We start from the raw sequence: 13,228 nt of genomic DNA on the forward strand, positions 1-13,228 counted from the left end.
ACCTGGTCCCTCCCTGCACAGCGTGGGGCTGGGCATGGGGAGCCAGGACACTCCTGGTGCTGCAGGGGCTGAGCACAGAGGAGCTGGACAAAACACCGGCTGCACAGAACAAACCCTTTATTCCTTTGTACAGAGCCTGCAGGAGGAAGTCCCGGGCTCTCAGCGGCCCGCTGGCCCAGGCCAACACTGCCCGCGCTCCCTGGCGCTCTGCAGCAACGTGTCAGGGCCCTGGGCTGCTCTGCCTAGCCAGGCGCTAGTTGGAGGCCAGGACGCTGTCGATCCAGTTGCGGAAGGCACTGACTCGGCCGTACACGGCAGGTGTCCGGACGTTGCAGTTTCTATTTCCCCAGGAGACGATCCCAATCAGGGTCCAGGCCTTCCCTTTCAGGTACACGAGTGGCCCGCCCGAGTCCCCCTGGCGAGAGAGCAGGGATGACGTGGCACCATGCCAGGGCACGGTGCAAGAGAGAGGCCGTGCCTGGGCACTGGCAGGAGGAGGGCTCCCTGGGGCGCTAGCTGAGTGTAGGCGAGGGGCTCTGGAGAGATCCTTCCCCCTCGCCCACCCAGCGTGCCCTGTGCCCCTCCCGCCTCCTCTGCCCAGCCTTCCCTGTGCCCCTCCCCCCCACCGATCCACCCTGCCCTGTGCCCTTCCTCATCCTGCTCTGTGCCCCTCCTCATACCCCTCCACCCTGCCCTGTGCCTCTTCCCCTCACCTGTCCTGTGCCTCCCACCCATCCTGCCCTGTGCCCCTCCCGCCTCCTCTGCCCAGCCTTCCCTGTGCCCCTCCCCCCCACCGATCCACCCTGCCCTGTGCCCTTCCTCATCCTGCTCTGTGCCTCTCCCCCCCAGCCTGCCCTGGGCCCCTCCCCACTCCTCTACTGAGACTGACCTGTTCAACTCCCCCTCTCCCTCTCCTATGTCCATCGTGCCCGGCACCCCTCCCCCCACCCATCCTGCTCTATGCCCTTCCCCTTCCTCTGCCCCTCCCTCTCTCCTCTGCTGACCCTGCCCTGGGCCCCTCCCCCGCCCACCCTGCCCTGTGCCCAGCACCCCTCGTATGGGTGACATTACAGATCTTTACCTGGCAGGAGGAGGCGCCGGCCCCCCCAGCGCAGAGCATGGAGTTGGTGATGCTGCTGCCCCAGTATTCCTGGCACTGGCTCACCGTGACCAGGGGCAGGGCCACCTGCTGCAGCCGGACGGCCCCACCGCTCGCTGGGAAACAAACCCCCCATCAGGGCCAAGTGTGGGGACAGCCAGACACAGACGCACCCGCTGGCTGCCCTGCCCTGGCAGGATGCCCCCTGCCCTGGGCTGCCCCCTGCACTGGGCTCTCTGGCGTGTGGCTGGGGCGGGTGCGGCTGGACCACGCGGGCCCTGAGCACGCAGCGGCGCGGGTGGCTGGGATGCTGCAGCATTGGCAGCCTAGGACCCGTCCAGCCCCAGGCAGACCCACAGCAGAGCCCTTGCTGGGCCCCAGGCCAGGCGCTGTGTGCCCGCTGCTTGCATTGCCATGCATTGGCCAGGTGCCCCAGCGCTGGGTGCCGCATGAAGCCCATACGGGTGGGCATGAGGCACAAGCTGCCCCATGTCTGACCCCCCCAGGGGCTGTGCGTACGTACCAGTGCCGCTGGTCCGGCCCCAGCCAGTGGTGATGCACGTGGGGTTGGCCAACAGCGACTCGCCAGCTGTGGCCAGGCAGACAGGGGACACGCGGGCGCCCAGCTGGGCGGGGGAGGAGAGCTTCAGCAGGGTGATGTCGTTGTTCATGGTGTTGGCGTTCCAGTAGGGGTGGGTGATCACCTGGATGGGGGAGGGACAAGCAGCCCTTAGCACGGGGAGGGGGAGGAGGCTAGGGTCACCCCAGGGGCAATGCCGTCCCGCCCCACTCGCTCGCTGGATCCTGCCTGCCCCGGTGCTGCCCCGAGGGACAGTGCTGAGCTGGGCACGGGGCCTCCAGGCAGCTCCCCCCCTCGCCTCGCTAACTGCCCTTTCCCAGGGCTCCCGCGGCACTGGCCTGGGTGAGTACAAAGGACTGGGCTGCACTCCCCAAGGGCTCGCTCCAGACCAGGGCCTCCCGGGCTCCCATCGCCTGGTAACGGGCCCATCCCCAGGAGGCACAGAGAGCCTGGCCCAGGGAGCCCCGGGCGGAGCTGGGCAAGGAATGTGACGTGTCCCTACACCCATCCCTGCTCAGTGGAGAACGGGCTCCCATGCCTGGCCATGCCACTGCCAAGCGCTGCTGGGAAGGGGGTTTGCTTCTGCCAGCCCCTTTTCTTCCCCCACCAGGGCCCAGCCCCAGGCACAGAGCTGGGGTGCCTGCCCCCTGCCCCCGGGCTCTGTGGGACTGCCCAGCATCTTGCCCCCCTCTCTGCAGGACCCCAGATGGCGTTCAGTGGCGACTCACCTTGGCAATGGTCTTGACCTGGACTGGCTCAGCTCCGGAGCTCCTGTCGTACTCCCCAAGGACAGCAAAGTGAGTCCCGGCTCTGCAAGGGAGAGAGCCAGTGGGGCTGGGCACCTGAGCAGGGGTAGCTGAGCCCACCCCCAGGGATTCGCCCTAGTAACCCTCACTTGCACCAGGATCCCCTGGGCCCTCCAGTGGCCACCTCTGCCTGCCCCAGCCTGGGGGAGCTGCCCTGTGGCACATGCGTCTCCTCCGCTGAGCCCCAGAGGGGCCCAGACTCCAGCCAGAGGAGACGGCACCAGGGAGGCTCAGCCATGGTGGAGCAGGGGGGCCCCACCTCACGGCCCCTCCTCCGCAGGGGTGTTTGTTAACTGCAGATGGAGCAGCAGCGTCCGGGTCTCAGGCCCTGGGTTGGCAGTAGGGAACTGGCAGGAAGGGCTGGGGCTGGGGCAGCCCCAGGGCAGGTTGGCTCTTTGGCTCCATTCTTCCCAGGAAAACAACCTCACCCCTGGCTAGCGGCCCAGCTTCCCACCCCCTCCCCTTGCCAGGCCCTAGGCAATGCCCCAGCTCTGGAGCCCTCTGCTCACCTGGAGAGCAGAGCCATGATCTTACCCCTGCCCTTTGGTCTTACCTCTGCGCCCAGCTCCCCCAGGCCCCCGGCTTGCTCTGCTTAGCCCAAGGTGCCCCGCTGCCCTGCTGGGACTGGGTGCGGGGCAGCTGGGGGGTCTCGCTCACGGGAGCTGTCCTTGTGCCCGGGCGGAGCCGTGGCACCAGCCAATGCAGAGCGGCTCCAGCGACTGGCCTTTCCTGCAGCACCGTCTCCTTACCTGACTTCGCAGTGGGCAGCCGTCACCACCCAGTTCTGGTTGATTAGGGAGCCACCGCAGAAGTGGAAGCCGGTGCTGGTCTGGAATGAGAATGGCAGGGAGGAGAGGGAGCCTGAGATGGGCTGAGGGACCCACCCTTGCATGTGCCCAGCGCTCCAGGCCCGGGGGGCCCTGAGCTGCCTGACTGCAGATTGGCACTTAGCCTGGCATTGGCAGGCTCTGCCTCTGGGTCGTTGGCACCACCACAAACCGAAATGCCATCCAGAGCCTCCTGCGCTCTGTGCCCTGCTCCCCCTCCTGATCCGCAGGCTGGGAGCAGCATCCGGCCCCTGGGCATGGGGCCCAGCTCCCTCCATTATTCGTCCTTCCTGGCAGCCCCTGGGATCACGGCCCGGTGCCCACAGGCCATGGCAGGTCCCTGGGGATCCCACTGCAGCCATCGCGGACCCCCCCAGGCCCAGGGCCGCATGCCTGCTCAGCACTCCTCATTCCTAGCGGCGCTGTCCCAGCCTAGCCGTGCATGCCCAGCTGGAGGGCCCAATGCAATGGGTGCGCTAGTCGGGCCCCGCATGCTCAGGGCTTTCCAAGCGATCGCCCTGGGGGTGCCGCTTCCCAGGCTTGGGTGCTGCGGGCAGGGCTTGTGTCTGCACAAGCCAAATTGCTTTGGATTTCTTCCTAAGACGCGGCCAGGGCCATGAAAGGCCCTGCTACGATCGGAGATTCCCAAGCACCGGCTGCTCCTGCTCCAAGCACCTGGGCAGCACTTTTTAGCTCTAATTCCAGGGTGAATAGACTGGCTTACGGATTAGCCAGGCCACTGAACATCCCGGGGGGCCCCGGCCTGTGCTGATCCCACAGCTGGACCCTGACAGCTGGAATTTCCCACCCTTTGAATCCATCTTATTTAGGGTGGGAAATTCCTTGATCAGTTTTGTCAAACAAGCGGGATGCAGAGGAACATGCCGTGATACCAGCAGGGGGGAGGCAGGCAGGGCTCGAGCAAGCAGCAACGCCAGCCCCATGCAGGCTGGGGGGCTCAGGCCCTCCCCTCTGTCCCATGCCCTTAGAACAGTGATGGGGCAGCCCAGCCTGGGGGCTTCCTGCACTGACCCAGCCCAGACCCTGCGAGCCAGCGCTGCTCAGCAGGGCCCTGGGTGAGGTCTGTGCTGCGCAGCATGTCAGACTGGGGCAGCTGGGCTCTGAGCTGGTGCCCAGGCCCCTGTCCCTGCCTTGCCTGGCACAGGGCCACCATGAGGAGCGAGCATTACCTGCAGGGACACTTGCCAAGGCCAGGAGCCGGGCACCGCGTTCTCCCCATTGACGATTCTCTGCAAGTTGCTCACGACTGGTCGGATTGCGGGGACCCCACAGCCTGGCGATGGAAAACCAGCCCTGCTCAGTGTCTAGGGAGCTCGCTCAGCAGCCACTGCTGGGCTCAGGCCAGTCCCAATCTGCAGGGGCGAGCTCCCTGTGGGGGCTGGTGGTCACCAAGGGGTCTGGGTCAGTCACCTGGGAGCTGGCAGTCACCGAGGGGGCTGGGTGAGTCACTTGGGGGATGGCAGTCACCGAGGGGGCTGGGTGAGCTGCCCGTGGGGCTGGCGGTCACTGAGGAGTCTGGGCACGCCGCCCGTGGGTGGTGGGGGTCCTGGCTGGGTCAGAGCGGCCACGCCAGTCTCCCCAGCCATGGGGCTCAGTAGACAGTAGGCATTGCTCGCACACCGGGAAGGCTGGTCCCCTTGGCAGCTGGCTGAGCAGAGCAGGGGAGCCCCCTGGCAGGGTCCTCTTGGACCAGAGTGCAGCCGGGAGGGGGGCAGCTGGCACCCAGGCAGTGCCAGACTGAGGGTACCTGTCTGTGTGAACAGGCGCTGCCCGGGTACTGCCACAGGCCCCCTGGCGCTAACAGGGCAGCCGTACCCAGCACTGCCCTGCGGGCATCCCACGGAGCTGTCTCCACACTGGCCAAAGGGGCAGATTGGCAGTTCGCTGGCCCATTTGCCCGCGTAGCCCAGGGTTGGTCGGTGTCCCTGCTCAGTGGCTACACCCGGCTCCCAGTATCTCCTTTCGCTTCCACCCCGGCCAAGCCGGAGACCCCCAGCGGCTGGGCGCTGCACCAGGGACTGCCCCCGCGCTCAGCCAGGCTCCAGCTGCAGTGCCTTGGGGGCACCGCCCGCAGATGGGCATGGCTTACCAGAGGCGCTTGCCAGGAGGGCCAGGCAGAGAGCCGCGTGCAGGAAAGCCATGCTGGGTCAGTGCTCACAGCTGTGCCAGGCTGCCCAGAGCCAGGCACTTTATACCCTCTGGGCGCCCGGGGACCGCCAGTCACACACGGAGCAGGGCTGAGCTTCTGCCCCGCCTGCTCTGCCCAGGCCTTGAGCTGACAGTGACAGGCCAAATATAGCATCTCCTTGCCCCCGCTGCCCTGTGTGCGCTGCTAGGAGCAAGCGTCGGCTGGCTGGGGGTGTGCATCCAGGTAAGAGAGTGCACAGCTGGTGGCAGGCTGCCCCTTCCCAGCCCCACCCCCTCCTGCCACCCAGCACCTCACTTGGGGGTTGGGACACATGGGAAATGAGTTGGTGGAGTCTCAGCCTAGCCCTCAGTTTGGCACATGGGGTATGACTGGCAGAGTCTCATCAGGTCAGCCCAGGGCTGGACTAGCATGGGGCAGGCAGGGTGGGTCTGAGAGGCATTGGCAGAGACAGGAGGGCGCCCAGGGCTGGACTAGCATGGGGCTGGGACTGAGGGACAGCTGCAGAGCTGTGGGTGTTGGGGCAGGGCTCATGCCTGGCCGAGCTGCATGGGGGAGCCTGGCCAGCCCCTGCCCTGACTGGGCCCGGCACGTCGTCCTGGCATGAGCACAGATCTCCTCCACCATGACAGTTACAGCTCTGCTCACTCAGACGTGCCCCGGCAGGCGCAGAGTGTCTCTGGCAGAGGACAGCTCAGAGCAGAGCTTGGCATTGGGCTGGTTTTCCCTGGCTCATGTCCAGTGCACCTGTGGGAGGTCTCACGCTGGCCAGCTGGAGCAGGTGTCGGTGGTACCTTCTTCCCAGGGACTGCGAACTCTCAAGGCCGAGCCAGCTCTGCTGGGCTTGAGTGCTCAGGGATCTGGTGTGTCGCTGGCAAAGCAGGCACCAGCTTATGCCAAAGTCCCCATGCCCGGTGGCAGATTAGCCACTGGGCCAGTGGGACCCGTGTCCAGGGGCCCTGGCCAATTGTGGGGCCCCTGGAAAAATAGGCACCCCCCGCGCCCTGACTGACCGCTCCTGCTGGGGAGCAGGGTTGGAGCATGGGGGCAGGTGGAAGGAGTGAGGGGGGGGTCCCACTTGCTCTGGCCCAGGGCCCCACAAACCCCTAATCCGCCTCTGCCCATGCCTCACTTGGCTACTGTCAAATCCAGGCAGGGATTACTCCAGATCACCTGTGTCTCAATAGCATTCACAGTATGAAAACGCGCATTGGGTGCAGCCCTGCTCTGTGCGTGACTGGCGGTCCCCGGGCGCCCAGAGGGTATAAAGTGCCTGGCTCTGGGCAGCCTGGCACAGCTGTGAGCACTGACCCAGCATGGCTTTCCTGCACGTGGCTCTCTGCCTGGCCCTCCTGGCAAGCGCCTCTGGTAAGCGATGCCCATCTGTGGGCGCTGCGACGGTGCCCCCAAGGCACTGCAGCTGGAGCCTGGCTGAGCACAGGGTCCCTGGTGCAGCGCCCAGCCGCTGGGCCTCTCCGGCTTGGCCGTGGTGGAAGCGAAAGGAGATGCTGGGAGCTGGGTGTAGCCACTGAGCAGGGACACCGACCCTGGGCTACGCGGGCAAATCGAGCGCTTGTGAGTTGCTGTCTGCATTAATTTCACGTAACCGCTGTAGCCCACTCTGTGAGGTACTCGCTGAGCATTTGCCCTGGGAGCTGCCAGACCTGGGAGTCACCAGTCAGGAGAGAGACGTGAATGAGATCGAAATTCTGGCTTCCGACAAAAGGTCTTATCTCCTGCCCGGCCCAGCGCCACAGACTAACTATCGTGGAACAACAGCGGCCAATGACTTTGTTGATTGCTCTCGCCTCATACAGAGGAGATGTGCAAATGAATTATTCCCTGACATGGGGAAACTGTATCTCGACGCTGCTTGGACTCTGGGGACCAGGGTTTCTAGGCATAAGCAGGAGATCCCCAGTGTTTAGCCTGGGTTAGCCGAAGAGACATATACAGCTTGCTTATTATAGAAGCTTCTGTTACCCTTTGCCAGTTAAGACTGTAACTCATTTGTGTGTGTATTTACCTGCTTTAACTTTGTAAAGAACTCTCTCATTTCCTTCCCCTAGTTAAGAACTCTGTAGATGGTTTGTTATAGGATTGGCTACAAGCATTGTCTTTGGTGTGAGATCTAAGGTGCAATTGTCCTGGGGTAAGTGACTAGTCCTTAGGGACTGGAAGTGACACAAATATTGCTGTGATCTTTGGTGAAGGGAACCCTCTATCACAAAGGTGGGCTCCCCTGGGTGGCAAGACAGACAGAGTGCCTGAGACATTCATACGTGATACTTTATTGGTGAAATCTCAGCATAGAACCATGAAATCTAAGTATAGACCCCAAAGGCCCACACCCCGCTCAGCCTCCTCCCCTGGAAGCCCTGCCCACCTTCCACCCCCAGCCCGCTTGGCCCCCTTGCCCACGACTCGTGCCTGTTACCCCCCCTTCCCGCGACCCCCTCCACCTACTGCTCACGCCTCTGCACCTCCTCCCCGCAGACTCCCCACCCACCCACCGGCCGTGAGCCAGCCGGCCAGCCACTCATGCAGGCATTCCTCTCGCCCCCAGCCCACCCTCGCCTGCCTGCCGAGCCAGCCAGCCCCCTCCCCAAGGCCCTCCCCCAGCCCAGCCACTCTTGTGCACGCACCTTGTCTCCCCCAGCCCCTGCCACCCGCCCGCCAGCTGGCTGCTCATGCGCTTCAAAGTTTGCCAGTGGATTTATCAGTTGTCTATAAAGGGCTGAGGGCTGCCCACCATGGCCAACGAGTGAGCCCCTGAGCTGGGCTCCAGCTGGCTCACTGGTACTTTTAAGACAGGCACACAGCTCTCTCTCTCTCTCTCTGTGTCTGTGTCCACACACACAAGAGTCACACAGCTCCTCCTCTGAGCTTCTTTGATGTCCGCTGCCCTTGGCTGGGGCTCCTCTGCCTCACTCACGCACCCCGTTCTGCACCTGGTGGACGCTCCTGCCATGCCTCTCTGGGCCAAAGCCTTGGGTTTGCACTACCCCAGGCTGCTACTTAGCTGAACTTTCCTGGGTTGGGGGAGTACATTGCTAGTCCTTGGATCCTGTGGCTTCTTCCTCCTCCAGGCTGCGAACTCCTGCCCCCCTTTCCCCCAAAAAGGAGTTGGTCTAAAGCTCTCAGACCCTTATCTGCCCAATGGATCTGTCACCTTTGGGGAGCTCATTGTATTTTTGAGAAGTTTTCTAACCTTTCCCAATTGAAGGCTACTGCTGTCCGCCCTGCAGTCACTAGATGCCGGTGCTTTTACTGGCAGGATGTAGGATTTGTTCGAACATGCCCAGGACAGTGCCCTAAAGCACTGAAAGGGAAAAGATCAGAGCGGGTAAGTGACGCTCATTGGGGGTAGTTCGGAATTAGCCAGATGGCTTTCTTTTCAGAGCTCCTCCGCTTCTAGGTTCATCTCCAGTGTTTCAACAAACACAGCAAGAGCTACCTCCAGCATGCCCCTTCACTGACAGTACCTATGCACAAGTATTGGATGAGACTAACTTGTGATCGAGGCACCAGAACAGGGGGTGCCCGGGGTCCATGGCCCCATCACTTTTATTTTTTACCAGCTGTAAGGGCGAGCAACAGGGGAGAGGGGCAGAGCAAAGCAAGTGGGGGTGGGGTCTTGTGGGGAAGAGGTGGGGTGGAGCCTCAGGGGAAGGGGCAGTGTAAGGGCAGGGGCTCAGGGAGAAGAAGGGCAGGGTCAGGGTCTTGGGGGCAGCACGGGGAGCCACAGTTTGGGTACAGGTGGCCCCCCGCTTTTAGGGAGCTTTCGCTGCTTCTGATGTCTGTGTTTAATAGGTACCTATATGGGGAACAATGTTTAATAATGGGTCTTCAGTCCAACAGAGAAAGGTCTAACACGATCCAATGGCTGGAAGCTGAAGCCAGACAAATTCAGACTGGAAATAATGTGTGAATTAGTAACAGTGAAAGTACTTAACCATTGGAACAATTTACCAAGTATTGGATTTTCCAGTCTGACAATTTTAATATCAGGCCTGGCTGTTTTTTTCAAAGCTCTGCTCCAGGAATTATTTGGGGGAAGTTCTCTGGCCTGTGCTATGCAGGAGGTCAGACTAGATGATCACAATGGTCCCTGCTCGCCTTGGAATCGCTGACAAATGACCTGTTAATCTCCAGTGCAGCAAGCGGGTTTTCACCCCAATTGCTCTGCAATCCCATTTGCTGCGAGCTGTGCAGCCCCGGCTTCCACTTCCCCAGCAGACAGAGGGATGCAGGGGCCTTCATGTGCTCCATTTCCCCCCAGAGATTTGGGGCTGATCTACACACAGGTTTGGTACCTAGACATTTAACCCTTTGGCTTTAGAAACCAAGGGAGTGACCCCGGAGCAGCCTGGGATCGCTGCGAGGCCGGGAGATGAGCTGTAAACAGCTTTATGGCGCTGCGTGCCCGGGTCTCCCAATGCCTGGCAGTGATGGGATTTCATTCTGCCCCACCGTCCCGCCTCCTGGGGTAGAGCAGCCAATCATAGAATCATAGAATATCAGGGTTGGAAGGGACCTCAGGAGGTCATCTAGTCCAACCCCCTGCTCAAAGCAGGACCCATCCCCAATTAAATCAGGGCTGCTGCAGGAGACAGGCAGCGTTCTCTCCCCACCCCTCAGGAGCCCACACTGTTCTCATGGGGGCGGGGGAGCTAACGAGCCCGGCAGCTAAGGGTAGCTCTGCCCCTTCTCTCCCTGTGAGCCCTGGGGATGGGACGGCGCTTCTTCCCCTTCTCCTTCTTGCAACACCTGGCTTGGGAATAGGGTCAGGGGGCTCTGCTGCAGCCCCCTCAAGCCTGGGAGAAGGGGTGAAGAGCCCCAGGGGGAGCAGAGATGGGTCAGGGGGGCAGAGTTGATGTGGGAACTGGTGGGATAGGACTAATTTGGAGGCTGGAGGACAGGAGCAGCTGCTGGGCAGGAGATGGGCAGAGGTGAGGTGACAGCTTTTGCTGCAGGGGCCAAAATCACCTCGCCCAATCCATCTGGCCCCACTGGTTGGCAGAGAGACAGATGCACCCCCCGCTTGCACACCCACATGACCCCACCCACATACCGACAGACCTGCACTTGTTTTGATGCAGTTATTGTGTCAGCCTGGATGGTAAGTCAGTGACGCTTCCCCATAGAAGGGAGGGTCCAAGACCCCCAAATGTGATTCACGTGTCTGTTGTGACTGGTACAGAGTCATACACCAAGATGAACTTTGTTAACACTAAAACAAAAAAGATTGACCAACCACCCTGCTGTACAAGCGGAGCAGCAGGCCGTGTGCTCCAGAACATGGGCTACCTCTTGCTAGCCCAGGGGGCCTCTCGCTCTGGCTTTCTCGCCTCGGCCTTACCATGCCAGTTTAGTGAAAAATTAAGACTAAGGAGGAGGGGTGAAGGTAATTTACAAGAAAAGTGCCTGTACCTAAAACCCTCTTCTTCCATGTTAAGCTGTGCGATGTCACTGTCTTGTGGAGGGTGGGGAGCCGACCAGGTGGAGCCAGCTCAGGGTGTGTGGGGCAGGACGTAGCGAGGTTACGGGCTGGCTCTGGTTCCATGTGACCATGAAGAGGACTGGAGAGGCCGACGTGGCCTTTGAGCACCAGGGGAGGGGGTAAAAGCCACGAGGCGGAGAACAGTTAGACCAACATGATGGTGTCTGTACAGTACCCAGGCACGTATAACCCCCACCCCGGTGTAGTTCAATGCATCATTTCAATACTTACCGGCATTCGGATCAGCCCTAGGTTGGGTCATCTCCGGAGGTTCAGGCTCATCCTCCAGCTCTGGAAGGAGGTGGTCTGGGGCCACTGTGGCTCTATCTGGCTCAGTGTTCCCCAGGCTCTGGGTCACCCACATCCAGGACTCGCAGTTCAGTTGGGGTGTCCATAACAAACAGAGGCAGTGATGGCATGTTCACCAAAGATTCGGTCACGCTCCTCATAGTCGGGAGCAGACTGAGGTACCGTTCTGTGCAGTCAAATTATACTTGGCATGTCTGCTGGCCAGCCAGATCTCCCTGGAGTGTCCCAGCTGCATCCTTCCTGAGCACTAGAGATGATACCCTCTTGTGTCCCTGTGCCAAGATACTGATGGATGGATGGGCACTGTAATAAGTGGCCCCTTCCCTCAGTTTCCTCTTGGGTAACCCAAAGGACTCCATTTCAGGCTTTGACTTCAACAATACCCATCCTGGGGCCAGTTTAACAAAAGTCCCAGACCATAGTCCCTGTCAGCCCAATGCCTATAGGTCTTGTTCTTGCCATACCCCAGCGTCCTCCATCACAGCCAGGTTCCTTAGCTGGCTTCTTCCATCCTGTCTCAGGTGCACTGACCATCTACAATAATACAGTTACCACTTTTAGAAAATTGTGATACTTCTTGTACAAAGTATGGCTTGTGAAGCATCACTGGAAAAGTTATAATCTGCTGAGTATTAGTATCGTGTTATAACATGCGTATTGACATTGTGGGTGGAGTTATAAAACGGTATGTCTGGAACTCAAACATGCTGTGGATCTGAGAAATGTCCATAGGGTCTCTCTTCAGGAGTAACAAAGGAACTGTAAACAAGAACCTCTGCGTGTCACTCCCAGAGACACCCCGAACGGGATGTATGCAGAAGTTGCGCAATTCATATGAAGGCCTGAGGGCAAAGCACAGACACCCTGGAACTGTCTGAGCCCACGACACAACCAAGATTTTTCCAGCCAAAAGGGTCAAGATATAAAAAGGGAGAACAAAGGTCTCTCTCTCTCTCCTAACCCATCGCTGGAATGGTGAATTCTGACAGGGGAGATTTTGAACAAAAAGATTGAGATCCCCCAAAACTCTTTGGGCCACCCAGGGAGACGTACAGAAAACTAGCAGATTTCCAACCCCTGGTATCATTTTGGACTTACAAACTTGAATTTGTAATACGGCAATGTGTTTTACCTGATTTAACCTTTGACTAACGTTCCTTTCTTTTTCTTAGCTAACAAATCTTTAGCTAGTTCCCCAAAGAAATTGGCTGTCAGCCTTGTCTTTGGCGTGCGATTCTGAGCATCCATTGACCTGGGGTAAGTGACTAGCTCCCTGGGGCTGGAAGAACCTAATGGGTGGGGATTTGGGGCTTTCATGGCAGAAGTCCAGTTTGTCTGGGTGGCGATATAGGCTGGAGTGTCTCCGGGAACTAGCTGTGGCTCCATGGTAAGCTAGTCTCATGATCCATGAATGCACATTTGTTGCTGGTTTGGTTACATCTAATCACAGAACATGCCACCCGGGAGGGCGTCTCCCCAGTTTCTCGACAGTCTGACCTGAGATTGGCCCTCTCACCTGTGACCCAGGCTAGGCACCATGACAGCCTCTGCTGGGAGCATCCTTGCTAGGGGAGTTGTCCTCAAGCCCCTGGCCCTTCCACTGTCCCTCAGAGCCTAGGTCTGTGGCAAGGAGACAACAGTGGGTAAGGCCCTCTGCTGCTCCCCTTCCTTCAGCCCTTCCTGGCCCTTGGCTCCTGCTGCCTGGCATAGAGCCAGCCTTCTCTCATAGGGGAGGCCCCTCGAGCGAAAGAGGCGCACAGGCAGAAGCCAGGTAGCCAGCAAAGCAGTGTGCTCTGGCAGAGCACCGCTCGCTGCGGACGGATGCACACTTGCTTTGCTACAGGTGAGCTCAGTGGACCCCCGTCCAACATGGGTTTGAGAACACGCTGGGTGATTTGCAACAAAGCCTTTTGTTTGTTCGTAGCTACCCGGCATTT

General features: G+C 60.2%; 1 protein-coding gene across 1 annotated transcript; it reads right to left on the bottom strand.

Moving 5' to 3' along the window:
• Positions 1 to 111: 111 nt before the first annotated feature.
• On the bottom strand, positions 112 to 11,219 carry CTRL (chymotrypsin like). Its single transcript, XM_078848157.1, has 7 exons — positions 11,214 to 11,219; positions 4,503 to 4,637; positions 3,235 to 3,314; positions 2,408 to 2,489; positions 1,623 to 1,803; positions 1,082 to 1,215; positions 112 to 415 (listed from the first exon to the last, which is right to left on the bottom strand). The coding sequence occupies exons 1-7, from the start codon at positions 11,217 to 11,219 to the stop codon at positions 254 to 256; spliced, it is 780 nt and encodes a 259-aa protein (XP_078704283.1). The 3' UTR covers positions 112 to 253.
• Between the last annotated feature and the right edge of the window lie 2,009 nt (positions 11,220 to 13,228).

This window comes from Lepidochelys kempii, chromosome 12 (assembly GCF_965140285.1).
Source record: "Lepidochelys kempii isolate rLepKem1 chromosome 12, rLepKem1.hap1, whole genome shotgun sequence".
NCBI lineage: Eukaryota > Metazoa > Chordata > Testudines > Cheloniidae > Lepidochelys > Lepidochelys kempii.

Excerpts from the sequence above, each read along its gene's own strand:
- CTRL (XM_078848157.1), bottom strand. Across the intron at positions 3,315-4,502 it reads CTTGGCAAGTGTCCCTGCAG|ACCAGCACCGGCTTCCACTT; the intron begins GTAATGCTCGCT and ends TTCTCATTCCAG. Across the intron at positions 2,490-3,234 it reads GCTGCCCACTGCGAAGTCAG|AGCCGGGACTCACTTTGCTG; the intron begins GTAAGGAGACGG and ends TCTCCCTTGCAG.